The sequence below is a fragment of the Panthera tigris genome, chromosome A2 (genome assembly GCF_018350195.1).
Source record: "Panthera tigris isolate Pti1 chromosome A2, P.tigris_Pti1_mat1.1, whole genome shotgun sequence".
NCBI lineage: Eukaryota > Metazoa > Chordata > Mammalia > Carnivora > Felidae > Panthera > Panthera tigris.
The window spans coordinates 74473017-74499291 of NC_056661.1; the positions used below are offsets into that span (position 1 = coordinate 74473017).

General features: G+C 43.7%; 1 protein-coding gene across 1 annotated transcript in view; it reads left to right on the forward strand.

Moving 5' to 3' along the window:
- VPS41 (VPS41 subunit of HOPS complex) overlaps nt 1–26275 on the forward strand; it is a 185954-nt gene that overhangs the window by 149021 nt on the left and 10658 nt on the right. Inside the window, exons 19-25 of the mRNA XM_007094790.3 lie at nt 61–205; nt 2265–2306; nt 2454–2504; nt 6535–6672; nt 16927–16981; nt 19378–19518; nt 21043–21179. Of these exons, the coding sequence (XP_007094852.1) occupies nt 61–205; nt 2265–2306; nt 2454–2504; nt 6535–6672; nt 16927–16981; nt 19378–19518; nt 21043–21179 (709 nt within the window). The remainder of the gene's footprint in view (nt 1–60; nt 206–2264; nt 2307–2453; nt 2505–6534; nt 6673–16926; nt 16982–19377; nt 19519–21042; nt 21180–26275) is intronic.

Below are 26275 nucleotides of genomic sequence, written 5' to 3' on the forward strand. Positions count from 1 at the left end.
TATGTGTGTGTTTAATTGAAGTGTTGATGAACATTAATGTAAAAAATTTTGTATTACCAGGTACACCTATGACAAAAATTATGGCAATGCTCTGGAAATATACTTAACATTAAGACATAAGGATGTTTTCCAATTGATCCACAAGCATAATCTTTTCAGTTCTATCAAGGATAAAATTGTTTTATTGATGGATTTTGATTCTGAGGTAATGCATTTCTTATTTTAATACTGATCAATTATTTTTACTCTTCTAAAGTTTTAATAATTGGACACCTGTTCAAATGCTGGAGAAGGTAATAAATCAAGTAGCTTGGCTGTATAATCATGTTCAGAACACTGATCCTCACTAGATGTTCAGCTGTATATATATATTTTTTTGAAGCTTATGTATTTCGAAGGAGAGAAAGAGCATGTATGTGCGCAGGGGAGGGGCAGAGAGAGAGAGGAAGAGAGAGAATCCCAAGCAGGCTTGATCTCACAAACCTTGGGGTCATGACCTGAGCCGAGATTAAGAGATGCTTAACCGACTAAGCCACCCAGGTGCCCCTAGATGTTAAGCTGTTTTAGTACTTGGGATTCAGGAATCCTTTACTTGATGTGGTTATTCTGCAAAAGCAATCATAATCTCATGTGGAACTTGGAAAATTGTGTGTGTGTGAAGTAATTGTTTCGTCAATTCACATAATTCATAGAAACAGAGAAACTAGCCATACGCTCTGGCTCATTCACCTCTCTTAATTGTATGTTCCAGAATTAAAATTTTAGGTGAACTTCTGTTTTGATCCATTTATTGTGATTTTATTCGTTGGCATTCACAGATTCGGCATGTGGCGTTTCCACTGGGTCAGACGTGGAGGATGTGTTATTTTATTGCATGACAAATTTGAACAGTGGATTTCTTGACCATTGAGGGCACCCAGACTCCACAGCTCACAGTGGCCTGTGTGTGTATGTGTGTGTGTGTGCATGCACGCACGTGTGTGTAACATAGAAAGCTAATCACAAGTAACCATGATGGACGTAAAGTTCATAGAACACAGTTCCTCATTCAGAAAATTGAAACTTTAGCTGAAGAGTAGAACCCGTAAGGCTCCAAAAGAATTAAACTGACTTTTTTATTTTATTGCATTAAAGGATGTTCTGCACTATATTATGTATATACGTATACATGTATATTATGTACATACTATGCTAATGCTACAGATAGTCGTCATAAACTTAAATAGAAGCTAAATCCACTTTTTTTTTTCCCTGAAAGATGCTTTTCACCCTTTTTTTGTACTGAATGGTTCAAGTCCTTCGGGACTGCCGATGTAAAAAGAATGAGTGCAGTTCTGAAGAAGTTCAGGGGCAGAGGGGCTGCTTCTCTGGCATAAGATGATTAAGAGGTTGAAGTGCTTATATAAAAATTAATTACATTTCCCCTTATCTGTTCTCCCCTTATTCCTACCCCCCATCCCCGCCATGTGTCTCCAGAGCCGAGTTTGACATGTGTAGCTGTTCAGGAGTATGTGTAGCTGTTCAAGAGTATGAACCAAAGTTGAGGAATCAGAGTTTTCTAATTAGAAGATGCCTTAAGGATAATCTCTACCATCGTCACATTTTAGAGGGGAAACCAGTGGAGTGGGTAGGTAGGCAGCAGCAGACTCAAGAGCAGGACCCGGGCTCAGGTATCACGAATGACACTCCGTCTGATGGGCTGTCTTCTCACTCCCTGTTGTTACAGAGACAGTCTCATGTGTGTTTCATGAATGTTAAAGGTCAATAAAGTAAATCTTGAAAGTATTTGTATCTGTATGAGACTCCAGGTATCTAATTGTTTTCCTGGCTCTCAGCCTCTTCTCCACATAAGACCAGCCCCTTACACCTGTGAAACCCATAGAGGGTCTCAGTGAAGGTTCAGGCGGCAGGAAGCGAAGCTCACTTTTGTGGTCCTGGGAACAGTACGCTTTCCGTAGCTAGCAAGAGTGACAGGAGTGACGGAGGCTAGAATATGTGTAGACGAGATGTTTGGTGTTTGGTGAGTTGTAGCAGGACGGTGTTTTAGTGGTGTGCTAAACGTGCAGTCCTCAGATTGAGACACATTAAAATACGTTCATTTACAAGTATCTCCCTTAAGGGCTGTTATAATGCAAAGGAACCCGTATGTGTGGAAAAGAAACCCTCCACCGTGAACTGACAGCATGCAAGGTACACTGTATTCAGTGTCCTCTTAACACAGCACGTGTCAATGACTGTGGCTACTTTTTTTTGTTTTATTTCAGAAAGCCGTTGACATGCTTTTGGACAATGAAGATAAAATTTCAGTGAGTGTCTTTTGTTTTCATATGTGTTGCCAGATGAGTGCCTGAGAGCACCCTAGCCATAAGGAAGAGAGATGTTTATCAGACAATCTTGCAGCTATGTTTGTGTCCCCCTGTAACTCCATGTTTAAAAATTCCTTTTCTCTCTAGATTAAAAAGGTGGTGGAAGAATTAGAAGACAGACCAGAGTTGCAACACGTGGTGAGCATGACTGTCTTCATTTGCCCTTTTAACCGCACAGTGGTCGAGCCACCTGTCCGTATTGGTGGGGGATGTTGGCGTGAATTCGCTCACGACACTACTTGGATTAGAGGTTTGACCACACACCATAATCTGCAATTAGTTTTGCTCTGACCCCCCCCTCTCCCCCCGCTAGCGACTAATTACAGATTGGGTACTTTAACTTTGACTCATAATTGTGATTTTAAGAAAAGTTATCATATTCATGTTTGTATCACCAAACTGTGTCCAGAAGCAAGGAGTAAGCACCTTGCTTCTGGAGTTACCACTGAATACAACTGCAGCATAAATTACAACACCTCAGAAGGATCCAAGAACAGAGCCCCATTTTTGTGTCCTTCACCCTCATGCTAGCTCATCCCTCTTCTCTCATTTGGCCTCAGTGGTAGTACTGTTAAGGCCTATTCTAGACTTCCTTGAGAGGCTACTTGGATTCCCTAAATAAAGCAGGAGTGCATGTCTTCTGTGTCTTTTAAAAATGATATGAGAAAAGGCTTCAGAGAAAATAGATGGGTCCAGTAGGACTGTGGGCATCAAATTTGATGGGGCTTGATCCCACTTACAATTGGACCAAAAACCACAAAATACTTAGGAATAAACCTAACCAAAGAGGTAAAAAAGATCTGTACACTGAAAACTTTAGAAAGCTTAGGAAAGAAATTGAAGAAGACACAAAGAAATGGAAAAACATTCCATGTTAATAGATTGGAAGAAGAAATATTGTTAAAATGTCTATATTACCCAAAGCAGTCTACACATTCAGTGCAATCCCTGTCAAAATAACACCAGCATTCTTCATAGAGCTAGAGCACACAATCCTAAAATATGTATGGAATCAGAAAAGACCCCGAATGGCCAAAGTAATGTTGAAAAAGAAAACCAAAGCAGGAGGCATCACAATTCCGGACTTCAAGCTGTATTACAAAGCTGTGATCATCAAGACAGTATGGCACTGGCACAAAAACATACGCTCAGATCAATGGAACAGAATAGAGAACCCAGAAATGGACCCACAGATATGTGGCCAACTAATCTTCAACAAAACAGGAAAGAATATCCTATGGAAGAAAAAGACAGTATCTTCAGCAAATGATGTTGGAAAAACTGGACAGTGACATGCAGAAAAATGAACCTGGACCACTTTCTTACACCATACACAAAAACAAAACTCAAAATGGATAAAAGACCTAAATGTAAGTAAGATAGGAAGCCATCAAAATCCTACAGGAGAAAACAGGCAGCAACCTCTTTGACCTCAGCTGCAGCAACTCCTTACTAGACATGTCTCCGGAGGCAAGGGAAACAAAAACAAAAATTAACTGTTGGGACCTCATCAAGATAAAAAGTTTCTTCATGGTGAAGGAAACAATCAGCAGAACTAAAAGGCAACTGACAGAATGGGAGAAGATATTTGCAAATGACATACCAGATACGGGATTAGCATCCAAAATCGATAAAGAATTTATCAAACTCAACACCCCAAAACCAAACATTCTAGTGGAGAAATGGGCAGAAGACATGAACAGACACTTTTCCAAAGAAAACATCCAGATGACTAACAGACATGTGAAAAGATGCTCAACATCACTCCTCGTCCTCAGGGAAATACAAATCAAAGCCGCAGTGAGATACCACCTCACACCTGTCAGAATGGCTAAAGTTAACTCAGGAAACAACAGATGTTGGGGAGGATGTGGAGAAAGGGAAACACTGTTGCACTGCTGGTGGGAATGCAAACTGGTGGAGCCGCTCTGGAAGACAGTATGGAGGTTCCTCAAAAAATTAAAAATAGAACTACCCTGTGACCCAGCAATTGTACTACTAGGTATTTATCCAAGGGATACAGGTGTGCTGTTTCGAAGGGACACATATACCCCGATGTTTGTAGCAGCGCCATCAACAAAAGCCAAATTACGGCAAGTGCCTAAATGTCCATCAACTGATGAATGGATAAAGAAGATGTGGTGTAGATACACAATGGAATTCTACTTGGTGGTCAAAAAGAATGAAATCTTGACATTTGCAACAACATGGATGGAACTAGAATGTATTATGCTAAGCAAAATAAGTCAGAGAGACAAATATGATTTCACTCATATGTGGAATTTAAGAAACACAACAGATGAACATAGGGGAAGAGAAGAAAAAATAAAAACAGGGAGGCAACCATAAGAGACTCTTAAATACAGAGAACAGACTGAGAGTTGCTGGTGGGGTGTTGGGTGGGGCAATGGGCTAAATGGACAAGGGGCGTTAAGGAGGACACTTGTTGGGATGAGCGCAGGGTATTAAATGTAAGTGATGAATCGCTAAATTTTACTCCTGAAACCATTATTACACTATATGTTAACTAACTTGGATTTAAATTAAAAAAAAAAAATTCAGTGGGGGCTCTTGTATCTTTGCCCACCTCTTTGTACCCCAAGAGGAGGCTCAGGGGATGGAGTCTTTAATCAGAAGTCAGTTTCACACAGGAAGCTTTTTGAAGACTCCAGGATGGGAGTGTGAGGTACTTTGTTGTTTTGTTTCAGTCAGGGGTTGTGCAGATGCTATTGTGATAGCGTTCATGACTGGAAATCTCAAGATTGTCCGCCTTAGCAAGCAAGGCGCCACCATGCTGGCCACTTTGGGATTTGTGTATAAAGCAATGATTTCTGGTCTGCTTGAGGCTTGAGACAGGACTGCCGGTGGGAGGTACCTGCATGGTAATTAGTACAGTGGTGAAATGGTGAGAGCGCCCATCAAAATGGCTCCCCTCAAAGTGGCTCCTCTCCCCTGTCAGGCAACATAAGGTCTCTGAAAATTGGCCTTGGCAGATGTGACTGAGCCTTCCCATCCCATTGCACCTCTGGCGACCTGCACCGAGTGTCCTGCTCACACGCCGACCCCAGTGCCAGGGGACAGGCAGGGCCACCATCAGACCACCGTGGAGTGCCAGCCACTCTCTGCCCCCTTCTGGCCTTGGGGAGACATGAAGGGTTTACCTGAGGAGCCGTTTCTCTGCGTGCGTGTGTCATGCTTAGACTCGTTTAGTGAATGTCCAACTCCAGCTAACCTAGTTGCAGTCACAGCTTCAGGGGCAAACCGAGGCCCCGTTTCTCACAAACCAGTTCACTCGACGTGGGAATGTACTTTATGTGACAGGTGCCATCAGGACTGTCCGCCTTGGGTGGGTAACGGGGTGTGTGTTTACACTGAACACTAAGTACACATCAGATGTGGATTTCTGACTTCGGCATAATGTATTGATAGACTTAATCTTGCCTCTGAGTAGAAAGTGAATGACTCACTTCCTTTGAGGTTTATTCACTTTTTCAGACAGCTTAGGGAAAGGAATCGGTTTGGAAAATTGGCTCAGGACACCTGTACTCCTCTTGATTTTTAACCTTGGATGTCACCAGAACACACAGCATGTCATTGCAGACACAGACCTCAACAAGGCTTAGCAGATGCAGAATGTGTGAGAATTAGTTTAGCACTTGTTGCTTGAGCTTCTAAGAACATACTCTTGTCCCATGACTGTACCACCTTAATGTAGAAGACCAGAATTTTTAGGATTTAGGAAGGCCACTAATCAAGCATTTTACTTCTGAGGCGAAGCAGACGATGGTAATGATATTAATAACTATTATTAACCTTTCTCTAGTGCTTAGTAAACGCCATTATGGATCCAAGTGTTTTATACCTGGCAACTCATTCAGTCCTCCCAACAACCTCATGAGATTTTTGCAGATAGACTCCGTCACAGAGAGGTCAGTGACCTGTTGAGGTCACATGGCTGGTTAGTAGAGCCAGGTCACTCAAGGCCATTCTCGAAAGAGTACCAGAATGTCCTTGCTCTTCTGAAGGTGTTCTTTCCACTTTTCCTCCACCTAGAGATTTTCCTGAAATCTGCTTTTCCCCCAGGCTATTTCGAATCGAACACAGCAGTGTAAACAGGTATTGTTTTTCTTACTCTCATATTCATGGTGTATTCCTTCGTTCCTTTTAGTATCTGCATAAACTTTTCAAGAGAGACCATCATAAGGGGCAGCGCTACCATGAAAAGCAGATTAGCCTTTATGCTGAGTATGATCGACCAAACTTACTTCCCTTTCTCCGAGATAGTACCCATTGCCCACTTGAAAAGGTAAGTCACAGGGGCGCCCGGGTGGCTCGGTCGGGTAAGCGTCCGACTCTTGGTTTCAGCTCAGATCGTGATCTTGCACTTCGTGAGTTGGAGCCCCAAGTCGGACTCCACTCTGATAGCACAGAGCCTGCTTGGGACTCTCTCGCTCTCTTCTCTCTCTTTCTCTCTCTCTGCCCTTACCCTACTCACATGTTTTCTCTTTCTCTCTCTCTCTCTCTCTCTCTCTCTCTCTCTCAATAAATAAATAAACTTTAAACAAAAAGAAAAGAAAAGGTAAGTGACAGACTCATCCCATACACTTAATGCTGGGGCATCCTGATGAGAACTGGAGGTCCTGTTGGCTAAGATTTTGGTGAAGAGTTAGAGCATTTCTGCTCCAGGTTTAATTGGAATAAAGGTTTAATCCGGGGTCTAGGACTCCACCAATCATCAAGCAAAAACGGTGTCAGCGGGGCGCTACATGGCTCAGTTGGTTGAACTTCCAACTTTGGCTCAGGTCATGATCTCAGGTGGATTTGAGCCCCGTGTCAGACTCTGTGCTGACAGCTCAGAGCCTAGAGCCTGCTTTGGGTTCTGTGTGTCTCTCTCTGTCCCTTCTCTACTCACACCCTCTCTCTCTCTCAAAATAAATAAACATTAAAAAAAAAAGAATGGTATCAGGAGTCCGAGTCAGTTTACCAGGGTCAGAGTGGGGCCTCAGAGCAACCTAGGAGGGAGACCCAGGCTACCCCAAGCCGGAGGCGGTTGTCCCAGACTCAAGGTCAGTAACTTAGGTCCTGCACCCTGTCTGCTTTCCACATCCACATCGTTGGCATCTCTGTATTTCTCTCTTATGCTACATAACATTATAATTATAATAAATTGCTAGTCTCTTTCCCACTATCCTGTACATTCTTTAAAGGACAAGGAGTTTGTCTCACTCATTTTTGATAAACCCAGCAGCCAGCACTCATTAGACATTTCCTAAATGTCTATTGTATCGTGAGTGGGTGAATAAATGACTACGTACAAGATTCTAGTTAGGACTGCACATGAACTAGTAAGTTTCATGAGCCTGCTCTTTCAACACAGTTGATACCTACCACGTAGATACTAGAAACTGAGCAATCCAAGGGCACCAGTGTTGTTTCCCGTGGTTCTTCTTGCTGTCTGGAATGCTGTCTAACATCTACAGGTATCTTCCTGAATTCAGATGGCCAGGTAACAGGAGAATAGGGAAGATGGCGGCATAGGAGGATGCTGGGCTCACCGCGCGTCCTGCTGATCACTTAGATTCCACCTACACCTGCCTAAATAACCCAGAAAACCGCCAGAGGATTAGCAGAAAGGAGTCTCTGGAGCCAAGCGCAGACGAGAGGCCCACGGAAGAGGGTAGGAAGGGCGGCGAGGCGGTGCACGCTCCACGGACTGGCAGGAGGGAGCCGGGGCGGAGGGGCAGCCTGCCGGCCAAGCAAAGCCCCCGGGTCTGGCTGGCAAAAGCGGAGGGGCCGGACGGAGTGTGTTCCGACAGCAAGCACGACTTAGCATCTGGGAGGTCATAAGTTAACAGCTCTGCTCAGAAAGCGGGAAGCTGGAGGACAAAGGGAGGGAGAGTTGTTGAGCCCCGGACGAAGAGCTCAGCTTGGCGGAGAACAAAGGCGCTCACCAGCGCCATCTCCCTCGCCCATCCCCCAGCCAAAATCCCAAAGGGAACCAGTTCCTGCCAGGGAACTTGCTCGCTCCACGCAAAGACCCAACGCTGTGCTTCTGCAGAGCCAACCCTCTGGCAGTGGGTCTGACTCCCTCCCGCTGCCACACGGCCCCTCCTGAAGTGGATCACCTAAGGAGAAGCGAGCTAAGCCTGCCCCTCCTGTCCCCGTGCACCTTGCCTACCCACCCCAGCTAATACGCCAGATCCCCAGGACCACAAGCCTGGCAGTGTGCAAGTAGCCCAGACGGGCCACGCCACCCCACAGGGAATCCCGCCCCTAGGAGAGGGGAAGAGAAGGCACACACCAGTCTGACTGTGGCCCCAGCGGTGGGCTGGGGGCAGACATCAGGTCGGACCGCGGCCCCGCCCACCAACTCCAGTTATACACCACAGCACAGGGGAAGTGCCCTGCAGGTCCTCACCACTCCAGGGACTATCCAAAATGACCAAACGGAAGAATTCCCCTCAGAAGAATCTCCAGGAAATAACAACAGCTAATGAACTGATCAAAAAGGATTTAAATAATATAACAGAAAGTGAATTTAGAATAATAGTCATAAAATTAATTGCTGGGCTTGAAAACAGTATAGAGGACAGCAGAGAATCTCTTGCTACAGAGATCAAGAGACTAAGGAACAGTCAGGAGGAGCTGAAAAACGCTTATAAACGAGCTGCAAAACAAAATGGAAACGACGACGGCTCGGATTGAAGAGGCAGAGGAGAGAATAGGTGAACTAGAAGATAAAGTTATGGAAAAAGAGCAAGCTGAGAAAAAGAGAGATACAAAAATCCAGGAGTATGAGGGGAAAATTAGAGAACTAAGTGATACACTAAAAATAAATAATATACGCATAATTGGTATGCCAGAGGAGGAAGAGAGAGGGAAAGGTGCTAAAGGGGTACTTGAAGAAATAATAGCTGAGAACTTCCCTGAACTGGGGAAGGAAAAAGGCATTGAAATCCAAGAGGCACAGAGAACTCCCTTCAGACGTAACTTGAATCGATCTTCTGCACGACATATCATAGTGAAACTGGCAAAATACAAGGATAAAGAGAAAATTCTGAAAACAGCAAGGGGTAAACGTGCCCTAACAAATAAAGGGAGACCTATAAGACTCGTGACTGATCTCTCTTTTGAAACTTGGCAGGCCAGAAAGGATTGGCATGAGATCTTTAATGTGCTGAACAGGAAAAATATGCAGCCGAGAATCTTTTATCCAGCAAGTCTGTCATTTAGAATAGAAGGAGAGATAAAGGTCTTCCCAAACAAACAAAAACTGAAGGAATTTGTCACCACTAAACCAGATGGCCAGGTAACAAATACTTTTTAGTCAACTGTATGTATCAACAAAACAAAATAAAAATGTATTTGACCCTAAGAGATACGTATTAAGAAGTTGATTCAGGGGCACCTGGGTGGCTCAGTTGGTTAAGTGTCCAGCTCTTGGTTTTGGCCCAGGTCATGATCTCATGGTTTGTGGGTTCGAGCCCTGCATTGGGCTCTGCACTGACAGTGCAGGGGCTGCTTGGAGTCTCTCTCCCTGCCCCTCCCCGATTCACATGCTGTCTCTGTCTCTCACTTGTTCTCAAAATAAATAAATAAAAACTTAAAGAAAGGAATTGATGGATGGCAATGCAGTTGATGTGCACTGACCACATCTAGAGTTGCTTCTTCAGCCATGTTGATAAATGTATTGGATTTATTATGAACCGATTTCAGCTCGGGTGATTTTCAAAATCTGTACTTAATGAAAAAATATCTTGCCTGCATATTAGTTGATGAAAAACTTTTAACCTTTTAAATTTGGGTCCTAAGACATTTTCCCAAGAAAAATTTGGAAATCATCATCTTACTCTACAAAATAAAAGAGAGGTTTCCCTCTTCTCGCTACAGACTCTGTAATCTAGAGGACGAAAATTAGACTCTTACTCTTTGAACAGTGCCCCTCCGTTCGTATCTCACTTTCTGAGGAAATGACATTTGCTTCCAGGAGGAGGGACTGACGCTGGGTGTGGGTCTCTGTCTGAGGAGTCAGCCGTGACCAGCCGCCACCCCGGGCTCCTTCTCATTCACAGAACTCAGGTGTGGGGGCACCACCCAGATCCCAAGATGTTGGCATTTCTCACCCTTTCAACCCATCAGGCGTTTTCCAGTCTAGTAGTGTTCAACAGAAGGCACGCTGTTCTACCTAAAAGGGGAGCCTCAGAAAATTGCAGACCTACGAATGGCACTTGTAATACCTAGAACTTGCTTAGAGCATCATATAGACCTTTTAGAATTTTTCTCCCTGATCCACTGAGAAGAGCCAGTTGCATGTAAATGAATTCAACAGAAGCATATTGAAGCTGATTATGTTTTAAGTAGGTTTTTTTTTTAAGTTATCTCATGTTTTCCACTGAAAGAGAATTTTGAATAAAATGAATTAGAGCTGGTTATGGTAGAGACATGCCATTAAAAATAATCAAGTCAACAAGCTACCTTTTTAGAACTTTCTAGATGAGCTTTCCTGTTACAGATCCTTGAGACTTCTTCATAAGAGATTATCTTTCATCAGGATCCATTGTGTATATCCATCTGTATATTCGCACAAAAATATATCATTATCCTTGCTCAGGTACATAATGCCATCTTAAAGAAGATACACTTTAGTAACTCATGAAGGATCTCATTCTTTTTTCCCTAGAAATGAGAACTTAATAGACATTTAATCATCTTAGAAATCCTTGGGGCGCCTGGGTGGCGCAGTCGGTTAAGCGTCCGACTTCAGCCAGGTCACGATCTCGCGGTCCGCGAGTTCGAGCCCCGCATCAGGCTCTGGGCTGATGGCTCAGAGCCTGGAGCCTGTTTCCGATTCTGTGTCTCCCTCTCTCTCTGCCCCTCCCCTGTTCATGCTCTGTCTCTCTCTGTCCCAAAAATAAAAAAATAAAAAATAAAAAATGAAAAAAAAAAAAAGTTGAAGAAAAAAAAAAAAAGAAATCCTTGTATGTTTACTTATAGCCTGAAAAAGAACGAATTCATTCTATATTTACTTATAACCTGAAAAAGCTAGCAATTTATAAAAAGCAAATTTGCCCCCCATGAAATGCATGCCAGGCATGCTAACTGTGAAGTCAAGGTCATGAGTACAGGTGCACTTGTTCTGTCTAAAGAGAGACTCAGTAAATTTATATCATTTTCTATTAAATACAAAGTTAAGTACTTAAATTTTTTAATGCCCCCACCAAAGAAATCTCTGTTTCAGAAGAGTGGATAGATGTTTAGTCCTATAAATGCTTTGGTGGTATTTTGGTGTTCATTTTAATTTAACTGGGAAGGGCTTAACGTTTCAGGGCTTTATTCAAAACATGTTGACCCCCTCTTGTTGATAATTCACTTCTGGCAGAATAGTTCTGTCTTTTTCTGGTTTTCTGCCTTTGTGGGGATTTGGGTAATTGTTGAGAGGTAGAGTGACTTCAAATGATGGCTGGGTGAAATCTTCAAGAATCCCAGTCAAACTTAGTTTGTATTGCTTGAAATCCCACAATCGATAATATTTGGCCAAAAACCTTATAGAGATTCTGACATCACATCAGAAGCCCTCTAAGGAAGTGGCATTCACAAGGCAGCAGTAGTTATCAAAGACCAGAGTTCAGGATTTAAAATCACCACAACTCCTAAATTCTAAAACTAATCATAAGCCTTTATGAAACTGTTGTTCCTTCTAAAGAAGATACAGAGGTGGTAGGTATTTATAACATCGACAGCAATTTTAAAAGACCATAAAAATCGTTTATGTTTCCATTGTGCCTTATAACATGTGCCGTGTTTTCATGTACCTTATTTTTATTTAATCTCTACAAAAGCACAGGTAGGTGGATAAAGTCATTTTATCCCCAACAAGCTGAGTCTTCAGGAATTGAAAGAAACAAAACCCAGTCTAGAGCTAATAAGTCAGAGGGCCCAGACTTGGAACTTAGATCTCTTAAGTTAGATGCCCTAGTCTTTCCAGGATGGCGAGGAATCATTTCTCAGGTTTAAAATGTTAATTAAAATAATAACAATGGTAATGAAGATAATCCTTAGTATTGCAAGAATCATGAAAGGCATCAGTTTTTTTTTAATTTTAAAATGTTTTTATTTATTTTTGAGAGAGAGAGAGAGACAGAGCATGAGTAGGGGAGGGGCAGAGAGATAGGGAGACACAGAATCTGAAGCAGGCTTCAGGCTCTGAGCTATCAGCACACAGCCCGACGCGGGGCTTGAACCCACGAACCACGAGATCATGACCTGAGCTGAAGTCAGACACTTAACTGACTGAGCCACCCAGGCGCCCCAAAAGACATCAGTTTTTAAACTAAATTGCCAACAGGTACTAGTTTTCATTTACAAATCTCATTTGTTTATGCCTAGAATAGATAAAAGCAGAATATCAGCTGTGCAGCTTTGGAAATTGATACCTGAATTTAAGATCTCCCTCATTTGTTTTGGCATTTATAAGGTGGCAGTATTTATGAACTTGGAGAAATAAAGCTGGGAGATGCAAAGTTTATGGATTCCCGTTAGTGACCTTTAAAGAGTATACTTCATAAATGATGGCCGGGTCAAGTCTGGGTGGAAGTTATTATTTAATTTATAGTTGATCAGGTTCTTGTTAGTTACCCCCAAATTTCTCACTCTGTTCCTTGCCTTTATATGAAATCAGGAAAAGGAAGATTAAAACATTACTTCTGCATCATTTTTTACTCCACTTCTGTCATTATTATTTTTCCTTTTATTTTTGTTATGATTCTCCCTTTCTGTCTGTGTCTGTGTTGGTCTCTGTGTCTGTCTGTCTCCCTCCTTTTGGCTTTAAAAATCTTAGTTTCCCTACTGATTCCTCTAGAGGGAGCACTGTGGCCCAAGAACATTCAAGAATCTAGGGAAACATGGTTTTATGCACTATGTCAATAATAGAAAAATTCTGTGTACCAGAAATATTTTCTTTTTACAGTTTACTCAGAATTGGTAGAGATTTCTAGAGTCTCTGCTCTCTCATATAAGAGAAAAGAAGAATAATTTCAGATACTGTCAAAAACTAGTCCTAAAACATTTAAAAATCTGGGAAACTCAAATTTCAGAGACTCAGATTATCTTTGAGCTTGTTATTATACATCTGCTTGCATTCCAGACCATTCTTGACTTCAGACTTGCCTTTAGACGTTTCTTCCCACATGACTTGTCATTTTTCATAATATCCAAACAGAGCTGGCAGCATCATCCTGTGGAATGTTCTACAGTGATGAAACTGTGCTGCCCTGACAAGATAGCCAGGAGCCACGTGGGACAGTCAGGTGGTAGAAAAGCATCTAGTGAGGAACTGAATTTTTAATTTGAATTTGAGTAGCTACATGCAAGAGACTGCTGTCTTAGACAGCTCAGGTGAGTCCTCAGGCTACAAAGTCTGTGTGGTTTGAGACAGACATGTTCTTAAATGCTCAAGAGAAGGGGAGATGGCTTTGTCGGAAACTTCTGGTACTTCAGTGTCAGCAAATTTCCCAGTATGAAACTGACTTATAGATACCTTTTGGTAATAAACTAAGCAGTATACTCTTTAGTCACACCATCTTCCTTTAAACATTCTACCTGTCCGGTCATATCACATTTTGTTGTTTATCTGTGCACAACATAGTCTCACCCAGCCGTAAGCCGTCCGTCTGTCTAGCAGCTCGCAGGAGTCAAGGTCCTCAGCTGGTTTCTTTATAACTTTTTGTTGGAATGGTCCCCAGTCCTCTGGACTTCATATTTGTTTGCTGTTTCCTTTCACTATTTAACTGCTCACATGTGTATCCTGTCTCTGCTCTAGAACATCCCAGAAGGGTAAGGAATCCGTAAGAAAGTTACATTGTTTGTGATGATGATTCATTTATGGACCTGACGGTATAGAGATAGGGTAAATCATGTTTTTGATCAAAACAAAGGAAGATCTTCTAGGTGTTAGTTAGGATTAGGTTCAGCTATAAGCGATAAAAATCCCAAAATAATAGTGGCTTCAACAGAGTAGCCACATGGAAGTCAAGTTCTCTGTCACATAGAAGTCCAGGTGGCAGAGCCCCCTGTCGGTGGTGGCCGCCACGCAGTCTTTTCTCCTGGTCCCTCACCTTGTAGGACCTCGAGCTGGAGGTATAAGATAGTATCATTCATGTTTCCGGGAGAAGATTGGGTGAAAGCACGAAAAATAAGAAAAAGCGTTGACTCGCATTGCTTCTTAAAGAAGATTGCCAGAAGCTGCCACATTGCCGGTTCATCTCTGTGGGGGACATTAGTCACACCACTCCCCTGTGGCTAGGAAGGCTGTTTTTTAAATTCTGAGCAGTCATACACCCACCAGAAATCTTATTACTACAGAAAATGGGTAAAGGATATTGGGGGGTAACACCTCTGCCACATAACACTTTTTTTTAAATTTTTTTTTAGTTTATTTTTTATTTTTTATTTTTTTTTTTTGAGAGAGACAGAAACAGCACAAGTGGGGTAGGGACAGGGAAAGAGAGAATCCCAAGCAGGCTCCATCCTGTCAGCGCAGAGTGTGATGCTGGGCTCGAACCCCCAAATCTGTGAGATCATGATCTGCGCCGAGATCAAGTATCAGATGCTTAACCTACTGAACTACCCAGGTGCCCCTGCCATGTAACTGCTAAAGGAATCTTGTGGGCCATCCAACTAAGAGTGTTTCTCTTCATCGTGACCTTCTAGTCTTCTCGTTTCCTCACTTAAATAATTTGTGTACCTCAAACTCCTCCCTGTCATTCTGAAGCAAGGGTTGTTTTTCCTTTCTTTAATGTTTGGTTTAGGGTCCCCCACTCCAACATTGATTTCTACGATCAGCCTTTTTTCCTCCCTTTTTAGCTGTTAATCTCTAACCAGAGGCACATTTAAATCTATATTCTACACAAAAAATTTTAAGTCAAAAATCAGAACTCCAAACCTGATCCTGCTGCCATTTTCCAAGAGGGGTCATTAGCCCAAAGAGCTGCTGAACTTGCTCTGTTCTTTTTATCGCCTTGTTCTTGTTTGTAAAACAACCGTTGGCTTTTTTAACCCAACCATTGGGTTTTTAAATGACTACGCAACCCAATAATCTTCCTCCTGAAACCTTTTCTGCCTACTCCATCTGTTTAAAAAAAAAGATTTCCTGCACACCCACTAGGAGCCAGGCATCGTGCAGGCCACAGGGCTTGAGTCACGTGGTCCCGGGCTGCGGAGAGCAGGCGGTTAGGGATGGTTAACGGCCTGGTAGGTCATCGTGGGGAAGAAATGTGCGGGCTGCCCCGAGGCTGAGTACCTGGGGTCTGGCCTGCTGGGGGGTCTGAGGAATATTTGCCTGAAGGGGTGGGGAGGAGGGGTTGGGGGGAGGGAGGGCAGCCTTCCAGGCCAAGGGACCGCAGGGGAGGGGTGAGCGGAGTGTGAGGTGTTGCTGCCCAGAAAGGCAAAGGCAGAGCAGATCATGGATGTCTCGTAGGCCCCAGTGAATATTCTTGGCTGTCAGAGCACAGCAGTGCAGTAGGAAGGTTACACATGTAGGTGGGATGGGAGATGAGGTTTCTGGGTGACCTCTCCTCATACCGCACCCAGTTCTGATGCCACACCTCTTCCATAAACCGGAGCTCATGTCCCGTGTCTGTGCATCTGGCCCTCTATTCGTGCCTCCCTGGTCACGGATTGTGTGCTGTTGGCTCTCTGTGAGCCTCCCTGGAGTGCAGCGGCTGCGTGCTACCTCCTTGCAAGGAGAGCTCTCCCCCCCCACCCCCCTGCCCCCAGCCAACTTCCCTGGCGACATCAGCATCAGCATTATCTTTACTACCGTCCCCTTTACATCTCCATCCGACGTGACCCTCCAGTGCCCAGTAGACTGTTTGGTAAATGTGTGCCAGCCCGTTCGCAAGTATGCAAGTATTTATGGACACGGTGTGTCTTTTTTCTTAGGCTTAAGGAAATGCAGTCACCTGTGGAGTCCCTCGTTTCTTTACTTGATCTCTTTTTTGATGCTTCTTGATGGTCACATATGGTTTTTTCCCCTCTCAGCTTTTGACAGACCCTTGCCCAGCATTCTGTTTCAAACCCTGTGAGCCAGCAGGAAATATCTGATCTGTGTGCTTGTTTGTGCATCAGACCACTGAGCTGTGGTCCGCTCGGTGCTGGGAATGTGCCACGATGAACAGCAGTGCCTTCCCAGACCTTGCGTTCTGGTGGAGGGACAGGGAGCTGAAAGCGGTGACTGGGAATTAGGTGGGGAGCAGTGCTCTGAAGAAACCTGAAGTCACATCAAGAGAAAGCCTGGTGGGAAAGTCCTTCTCTTCTGTCTTTGCTCGTGGAAGGTTCTGCATTATTTCAAATACGTTACCAGTTAAATTCTGTTCAGTCCGGCACCTGAGAAACGAGTGAGGCCAGCCACCAGCAAAACCTAAGACTTGGGTGTTGTTCACTTTTTGTTTTTAAAGGGAAGCAATGGAAAAATTCTCTTGAGCATCTATGTGTAAGTGAGTCTATTGAAATTTATTCTTGCCTGATAAACCAGAGTAACATTTTTACCCTGTTCTGTTTGAAGGCTCTTGAGATCTGTCAACAGAGAAACTTTGTGGAAGAGACAATTTATCTTCTGAGTAAGTAGCATTTACTCCCTTTGGTCCTTGCAAGCTACACAACGGGGCGATGGTGTCATGTAAATTGTCTAAGAATGGACATCAGCTTTAGACCACGGTCACACAAAGCTTAGAGCCTATTCCCTATAAGAATTTAACATATGGAAAAGGAGACTTCACAGCTCAGTAGCGAAGGAAATGTTATTTAATAAATGCTACTGAGATAACATCTTCGTTTTGTGTAATAAACCAGACTGTATCAGCTGACACATCACAAATAAACTGTAGATGGGTTGGCGAGTTTGTCTATTTAAAAAAAAAAATGTCAGCCAGGCGCCTGAGTGGCTCAGTCGATTAAGCATCCAACTTCGGCTCAGGTCATGATCTCGTGGTCCGTGGGTTCGAGCCCCGTGTCGGGCTCTGTACTGACAGCTCAGAGCCTGGAGCCTGTTTCAGATTCTGTGTCTCCCTCTTTTTCTGACCCTCCCCTGTTTATGCGCTCGCTCTCTCTCTCTCTCTGTCTCAAAAATAAACGTAAAAAAAAAAAAAAAAATGTCAGGGGCGCCTGGGTGGCTCAGTCGGTTGGGCGGCCGACTTCGGCTCAGGTCATGATCTTGCGGTCCGTGAGTTCGAGCCCTGCGTCGGGCTCTGTGCTGACAGCTCAGAGCCTGGAGCCTGTTTCGGATTCTGTGTCTCCCTCTCTCTGACCCTCCCCCGTTCATGCTCTGTCTCTCTCTGTCTCAAAAATAAATAAACGTTAAAAAAATAAAAAATAAATAAAAAAAAAATGTCATCCTATTTACCATGATCTTGGTAGAAAATAATGTTCATTGTCAGTAATCACACTTTAAGTGACCGGAGAAAATGCGGTTGAATATGGACATTTTGGAGAGAGGAAAACTGTTTGGTATAATCTAGTTCTGAGTTGCCCCTAGGCCTCTGGCATGGCCTCCGTATGTGTCATAGTTTTTGTACCAAGGGCGCAGGACCTACTGTCTTTCCCATTCCTCCTAAATGAACCACTTGCAAAGAAGCAGGGTGGATTCCTGAAGGTTTCCCAAGGAAGCTCTATGCAGATATTTGTGGTATAAGCACAGAGTTCAGACATTAGGTGTTTCTCCAGCATCTCTTCCCCAAAAATACTCCAGTCGGGTCGATTTTTGTCACAAGGTCACATTGTCTTAGCAGACAAAAGGAAGTAGAGGACTTAACAAAGGGAGACATAATCTCCTTTTTTAAAGTTATAAAAACTTTAAAATCCTACACATATTTTAAAAATTAACCATTTTTAAGACCTAAGACAATGGGAATAATATTTGTAGGACAAACAGGATGCTATAGAAGGTACGACAGATTGGGATCTCATTTTATTCCCAGGCCAGCTATTATCACTGGATAATGGTGGCTCAGAACGAGGAGGATTCGAGACCCGCTACTGGTTCCTGCCACAGGGCTGGCACTTGCTGTCCTGCCTCTGAGTAAAGCTTTCTACATGTACTGTATTAAAGACTCGTGGAAACTGTTAAAGCCATTAAAATACCAGTAGATCAACGGGCAAAGTGTGTAAAGATAACCGAATAAAAGCATAGTTGGTAAAAATTTCATTTAATGAGGGCAGTTGGAAGGCTTTCCCCTGAACTTGGAGAGAAGGAAATGAGGTAGTTGATAGTTGAACTTGCATTTGGCACAAAGTGTATCAAAAGAGCAAATCCAAAGCCACCTCAAGAGGCAGAATGACTCCAGGACCTTTAAGTCTTAACTGTGTCTGGGTATGAACGTGTCCAAAAGAAATACACGTCTGTCAGAGGGAAGTCGGAATCTGACAGACTGGGTCAGATTTCAGATCTGCCGCATAGTAGCTGTATGATCTTGGCAAGTTATTAATGTTTCTGTGTCCTCTTCTGTAAGACAGAAATATTACTAGAACATCCCTCGTAGGATTATAGTGTCGGTTAAATGATGTAATTTATGTGAAGCACTTACATGAGCACTTACCACAAAGGAAACACCCAGTAAATAGGGAGATTCATTATTTCACTGTGTTTAAATAGTAAAGGCTAATATCACATGAGAAAACAGTAGCCTTCAAGACCAGAGATGCATAAACAAGAGGTAGACGATTTCTTTAAAAATGTTTTATTAAAAGATCCTAGGGGCGCCTGGGTGGCTCAGTCGGTTACGTGTCCAACTTCGGCTCAGGTCATGATCTCATGGTCCGTGAGTTCGATCCCCATGTTGGGCTCTGTGCTGACAGCTCAGAGCCTGGAGCCTGTTTCAGATTCTGTGTCTCCCTCTCTCTCTGACCTTCCCCCATTCGTGCTGTGTCTCTCTCTGTCTCAAAAATAAATAAAAACGTTAAAAAAAAATTTAATAAAAAAAAAAAATCCTAAATGAAATATTTCTCCCATCTTTGCTAGGCCGAATGGGCAATAGCCGAAGTGCCCTGAAGATGATCACGGAGGAGTTGCACGATGTTGATAAAGCGATTGAATTCGCCAAGGAGCAAGACGACGGAGAACTCTGGGAAGACCTGATTTTATATTCCATCGACAAACCGCGTAAGCAGAAAAGCCCATCTGCGATCAGGCCTCTTATCTCTCAATACAGCCAGTGACATCTAGAGTAAGAATGATCTCAAGACCCACTGGGTGGAAAATAGGGCGAAGTATCTGTGATAAAAATAGGCTAAGTACATTGTAACGACTTCCAGTGCTTCTCCTGCGCAGAGAAGCCTGGGGCCCCATCACTTTGCATGACCTGAATGTGAAAAACAGGTGGTTAACCTGATGATATTCACTGTGTCCCCGTCAACACCTTCTTACCTACCATACCAACCTCAGTAAATGTGATCTGGCTGAGTTTTGTTTTCCCAATTTGTATACAGGGGCCTTTATTTTGAAAATGTAAAGCCCTTGCCAGTGCCTTTTTATGGATCCCTAGAACTGTCACTAGACACTGACGGTCCTTGGATGTTTGCTGGGACAGTAACTGGCGGTCTCTCCATCCCGCTGTACTGCCTCAGTGCAGCTCCAGGAGCATGAGTGTGTCGCCGCCACGGGATTGTCCGCCTCCAGGGCTCCCATTTCGGAAAGAAATACGCAGTCACCCAGCAGTAACCCAGGCCCTCTTTTGAAGATCTAGAAATGATTCCAAAACTGGCAGCAGTGGTTCAAAGTCTGCTCCCTTCCCTTCGCTATTTTAGTAAGAAGGCTTCTCTGTTCCAAGGCTCTCAAGTTTTAGAAACTGCTCTCGGGATTGTCTTTTTATCAGAGATGCAAGAGGATAATGCGGTTCAAGTCAGTTGCAGATGTAGATTGTCACATGCGCGTGCATCTTTGAGAATCTAACTCAGTGTGAGAAAGTCGTGGTTTACCAACCTTCGAGGAGGCAGGGTGGGTGAAATGGAGCACAGCATGACCTGGCCCGGGGTCTGGCCTGGGAGTGAATTTGGCTTTTGACTTGCTAGGTATGTGGCCCTGGATGAATCAGGCAACCACCCCATTTCCCTTTTCTGTAAAATGGAGGCAAACAACACTGCTACCTTGCCGAACATTGGAGAAAAGCGAGAGCCAAGCCATAGTGTAAGCTCTCGGTAAATGTTAGGCATCAGCATGGCAGGCTGTGTTCTGAAGTCCTCATCTGCTCTCGAGCTGTTTTTAACTCATGGGGCTTCTCCTTTATGACATGAAGTGAAAAGAAAGTTAGTTTTTGGGAATTCAGCAATTTAAATGGTTTTAGCACTTCCTTTAAAGGAAATAATTTTGGGGGCACCTGGGTGGCTTAGTCGGTTAGGCGTCCAACCCTTGACTTCGGCTCAGGTCATGATCTCGTGGTTTGGGAGTTCAAGCCCCACATTGGGCTCTGGGCTGACAGTGCAGAGCCCTCTTGGGATTCTGTCTCCCTCTCTCTCTGCCCCCCCTGCCGCTTTCTCTCTTTCTCTCGCTCTCTCTCTCTCTCTCAAAATAAATAAAAATAAGCTTAAAAAAGATAAAGGAAATAAGTTTTTATTTGAGTCACTTTTGGCCTAAAACTGCACTATGTAAACTGCTTATGTCCTAATTATTGCATGTGCTATTTTGCAGCATTTATTACTGGCTTACTAAACAACATTGGCACGCACGTAGACCCAATTCTCCTGATTCATCGTATTAAGGAAGGAATGGAGATTCCCAATTTGAGAGACTCCTTGGTTAAAATTCTGCAAGACTACAATTTGCAAGTAAGTATCCTTTCTTGGACAAACCCGCCTTGGGGGGTTGAGTTCCGGATAAACATTTGTAGGGTTATTTTCGAGATCTAAGAATTCATTTGGATAACTACATTTGCTTTTGGCCCAGATATTTGGGAAACTCATGGAGTAGAGAAATAAGAAGTCTCCCTAGAAGCTACCGAATTGTTTTAACCATTCCCAAATTTCCTCTCCTTGATACGCAGTCATTCTTCCATTTATGTGGTTGATGTCACATGGCATTTGCAACGCTGAGGGGTGGTTGCACTGGCTGCCGGGCCACTCAAACCAGTTTTGAGTAGAGTGAGTATTGTGTCCACTGGGAGGAATAAAAAACATGTTTTTCAAATAATTCTTTTATTTCCTTGAAGTTTCTCAGTAACCCATTGCCTGAAACATGTTGAATACGTGATTTCATTTAACGTTTTGTCTGCTTCCTCGACCAGTACAACCTCGTTGTCTGTAATAGTTCAGAACTTGGTGATAAAAGCAATGGAATGCCTTATTATCATATAAGTAATTAACATGCTAATTACAAAGCACCCTCCCCTTTTCTCTAAAAGGACTCCTGACAATTACTATTTCCCGGGAGGCTGGTAGCTTCCACAGAACTTGAAACTGTTGAAAGCACATTTGTTTAACAGTTTGGACTCTTCTTTCTCTACTTCGTTTGAAAATGAGTTTCTATTAGGATAGAGGGAAATTGCTTTCCTGGAAACACAAAGATTTTGCAGACAGAGCCAGAGGATAAGGTTCCGGGGAGGGAAGTGATTGGCAGGTTAAGTAAGGAGAGGAGCGTCATAACGAGGATTTGTGGGGCCCCTGGCCGCTGTGAGGGGTGCCGAGTGGGGGGCTGCCTGCTGCACTTGGGCTGGTGGGCGCAGGTAAGAGGCAGGGGAAGAGGAGAAGTTGAGAAAGACTGATGGCAACAGGAAGTCAAGTGACAGGTGGAAAAGCAGGACAGAGGGACGAGAATGTGGGGCCCGGAAGTGGGGTGTGGTCACATTAAAATTTCCAAACGCGTCCTCGTAAAATTTCCAAAGGGGTCCTTCAAAAAGTAGGGTGAAGGGTGAGGGTCGTCAGTGTGGAATTAGTCCTGAGACTGTGGGAGCAGTGAGTCCTCCCTGAGGATGCTGAGGGATGCGGGTGGGAGGGCTGGAGCCAGGCCCCAGCACCTCCGTGAGCTGGGAGGCCAGCCTCTCGGCCTTCTGGGGCTATAGCACTGAGTAGCACAGCTTAAAGGAGAAGGGGTTTTCCTGAGGGCAGGACGCGAGAGGACAAGGGGCCTTCCTCAGGAGGGCCTGCGGGAAGTCGGGGTCCCGGGAGAGATGGCAGGGACCAGGCAGAGGTAGAGGGTTTCTTGTGTGCCAAGCTTTGAGATACACACGTGTTTATTTACAGAGGAACTGGGAGGTTGCGGACAGCCCGGGGAAAGGTTTTCAGGACAGAGAATGAACCGGACAGGAAGGAGAGAGAATTGGGATGGGTGACTAGGTGAGCATTGTGGGTGGTGCCCCAGGGCTGCGGGAAAGTGGTCCAGGCGGGAGAACACTTCCTGAGTTCTGAGGTTGGAACCGGGCTTTGGGGAAAGTGGTTTCAGCGTCTGACTTCATAAGGCCCTGCATGTGAGTGAGCCTGATGATGATCTGTGCACTTCACGGGCTCTTCCCAGGCCCGGGTGTGCCGGGACCTGCTCGAAGTTTCAAGTCCAGATGTGTTGAGAAGTCATTTAGGTGCGGTGTCCCTGAGCATCTCTGCCCCATGGAAGGCGACAAAATGATCAGTCCTCTGTCCTCCAGATTACAGATGCATCAAGCTTAGCCTCTAGGTTGAAAATGTGCCTGTTTTCCCAGGCTCTACAGTGCCGACAGACACACCTAATAAATCCCTCTTACTAGGCTCTTAATCCAGAGAACCAAGCTCCCAGGCCCGACTGGATTTCACTCCTCATTCATTTTTTATGAATAAAATTGCATTGTTCTGAGTCAGCCAGGAATAAAAATAAATTATTAGATGCAAAATGAATTCCATATTAAAAAATCATCCACTAAAACAGCTGATAAATCAATATTTTATCCTCTTAATTATGTTTTTAAGTGGACTGAGAGCTTTTCCTTAAGACATGTAAGTGTGCAGTTGGTGATGCGTTGAGGAGGCCGGGAGTTCGTTCTCCAGTGGATCCCATAAACCTGACCAGGGAGTGGCCTCTGGGACGAGGGGCGAGACCCCCGGGGAAGGTTGCAGAGCCTCTGGGAACTGCACCTGGGTCTCCCCTGGAGCTCGGACATCTCACTGGAAGGTACAGAGAGGAAACACTGAACTCGGGCAGGTGGTTCAAACAATTCCAGGGGACACTCCCTTCTTATATGTGAAGAAAGACTTTAGAAGTTTTTTCTATACAAAAGTCTACTGTCTGTCATTAATGGCCACTTACATTCTTTCTCCAGGCCACCTGTTAAAAATAACTTAACCCTTCTTCTAGATTATAGAGCATTTGGAAGTTTCCAGAAAGGTTTCACATACATATTTTCCACTCTTGGTCTCTTTCGTTTGTTCCATAAAAGTATATAGTTGATTTTTACATGTTCTCGCAGGATAAAAATGGCTAGCTCCGTTAATCTCCCAAACTGGGGGGAAATTTTGCAGATGCATGTATTTGCGAGGACCTGGAACCTTCTCTGTTGGAGGCAGGGTGGAGGGGAAGGCCCCTGGAGGATATCGCGGACCATTCAGTAAACAAGGATCCACGGTCAGATGTCAGGGAAAGGGCTCCTCCACGTTGGGAATGTCTTGGGCAGATTTACAGTAAAATGTGCTGCGTTGTAAAATGTCTTTCACCACTGAGAATGCTTTGGGAGAGCACTCATTAGCCAATAGCTAATTGGAAACAGAAAGCAGGAAAAGTTGAGGGAAAAAAATTTAAAATAAGTATCTCCTCTGGTTTTAAAATTTGATGTTTTCCAAAACACAACAACTCTCCTCAGCTGAAGTTCAGCATGAGGCGCGTTAGCGTTCTGTGACATCATTAAAGTGAAGGAAGATCTCCCCTCGGCCGCGATGTTGGTGTTTACATTTTTAAAATTTACTTTATTAACATGTTTTTGTACCTTGTTACACAGTTCGTATAATGACTCAACAAATTTTACAACCTTCATGAAATCCATAAGATGAAAGTAGTCCTGATTGTATTTCATAAACTTAAAATGTTCCTAGTCCTGGGGCGCCTGGGTGGCTCAGTCGGTTAAGCATCCAACTTTGGCTCAGGTCATGATCTCATGGTTCATGGGTTCAAGCCCCACATCAGTCTCTGTGCTGACAGCTCAGAGTCTGGAGCCTGCTTCGGATTCTGTGTCTCCCTCTCTCTCTGCCCCACCCGTTTGCACTCTGTCTCTCTCAAAAATGAATAAACGTTAAAAAAAAATTTATAAAAAAAAAATGTTCCTGAGCCTGATTTCAAGGACAAAAAGCTTTTGTGTAATGTAAGATTATTTTCAAAACAGTATGGTATAAATGACATTTCAGTGCTTACATGAAACTGACAATAGTTTCCAAATTATTTTTATGCTATAGATTTTTCATGTTTATACTTTATATTTTTAAAATATTTTTATTTCTAAATTTAGCATTCATACCCGTTTCTGTTTTTATTTTCCCAGAAAAGTTCTAGCACTTTTGTTCCTATGGTCTTGTTTGACGGCCATTTCATAGTGGTCATTAGGGACTATTTCCCATATCACAGATGGGAAGGCTGTCTCAAAGGATTTGCCAATCTGGGAAGCTGGTGAAACTGGGTTTGAGCCCAGGTCTTCTGACTCCATCTTGTGTATTCCTTACTGTTTGGTTGCTCCCTTGGTCTCTGGAGATGCATTTGCGGTCCCGGCAGGTTACAACAACAGAGGAGTATCCGAGATTGACCAGGCAGCCTGCTATCTTGGAAAAGCAGTGGACGTGATGTTTGCAGAGCTGGACTCCGGTCCTGGCTTTGTCACCAACAAGCCTGTGGCCCTTTGGGAGGGCACCTAACCCTTCTGGATCTCAGCTTTCCCATTCGATTAAATCAACATTTGCCAGCCTGGCTACACACCCAACTTCCCTGAATTCTTTTAAAACTTACTTTGTTTCAGTAAAATAAAACCTTCCAGATCTGCTAGATTAGAATCTCCTTGGGAGGACTAGGGGACTGAATCCACTTTGATGTTCCTTATCGCTAAGCCTGGCGCAAGTCTGTGCGTTGACATTCGGCATTTAGGAACCTGGAGATTAGATGATCTCTAAAGTATCTTCCGTCTCTCAAGTTCTTCAGAGAGTCATTTCAGAAACATGCCTTTATGTTGTGCCATTTCTTCTTCTTCCTCATCTCTCTGCTTTGAAATCCAGAGACAAATAAATTAAGAGGAAATAGTGACTTCTTTCTTACCTGCCTTTTTTTATTTTTATGTTTATTTTTGAGAGAGAGAGAGACACACACACACACACACACACACACACACAGAGTGTGAGTGGGGAGGGGCAGAGAGGGAGACACAGAATCCTCGAACCAGACAATAGGCTCTGAGCTGGCAGCACAGAGCCTGATGCTGGTCTCGAACCCACGAATGGGTGAGATCATGACCTGAGCCGAAGTCCGATGCCTAACCAACTGAGCCACCCAGGCACCCTTGTTACCTACCTTTTTTGGGGGCTCAGATGGGTGGTTTCTTGTTCAAAGTACATAAACTCTTCATTTCTTCCAAGAGATATATTTTTTTTTAATTTATAGATCTCTGAAATGGATTTAAAATGGATTAAATGGATTTAAAATGGATTTTTTTCCCTCTCAAATGATTTCCATTTGGCGTCATAGCAGCTTTTAGGTGACATAGGTGGCCTATGACTACCAGGTGTAGCTTCTTTAATCAATCTGGCACGTGTATACTTTGTGCCAGTAAATCAAATACGATTATAATACTGTTTTTGAACTGCCAACATGAGACCTTAGAGCCTTTCTGTTTTTTCCTTATTTCTCTGCATTTCATCTTCTTTGATGATAATCTCAACAAAAAGCAAAGCTTTTTCAATTAGAATTCACATCCCATAGCATCATGGGT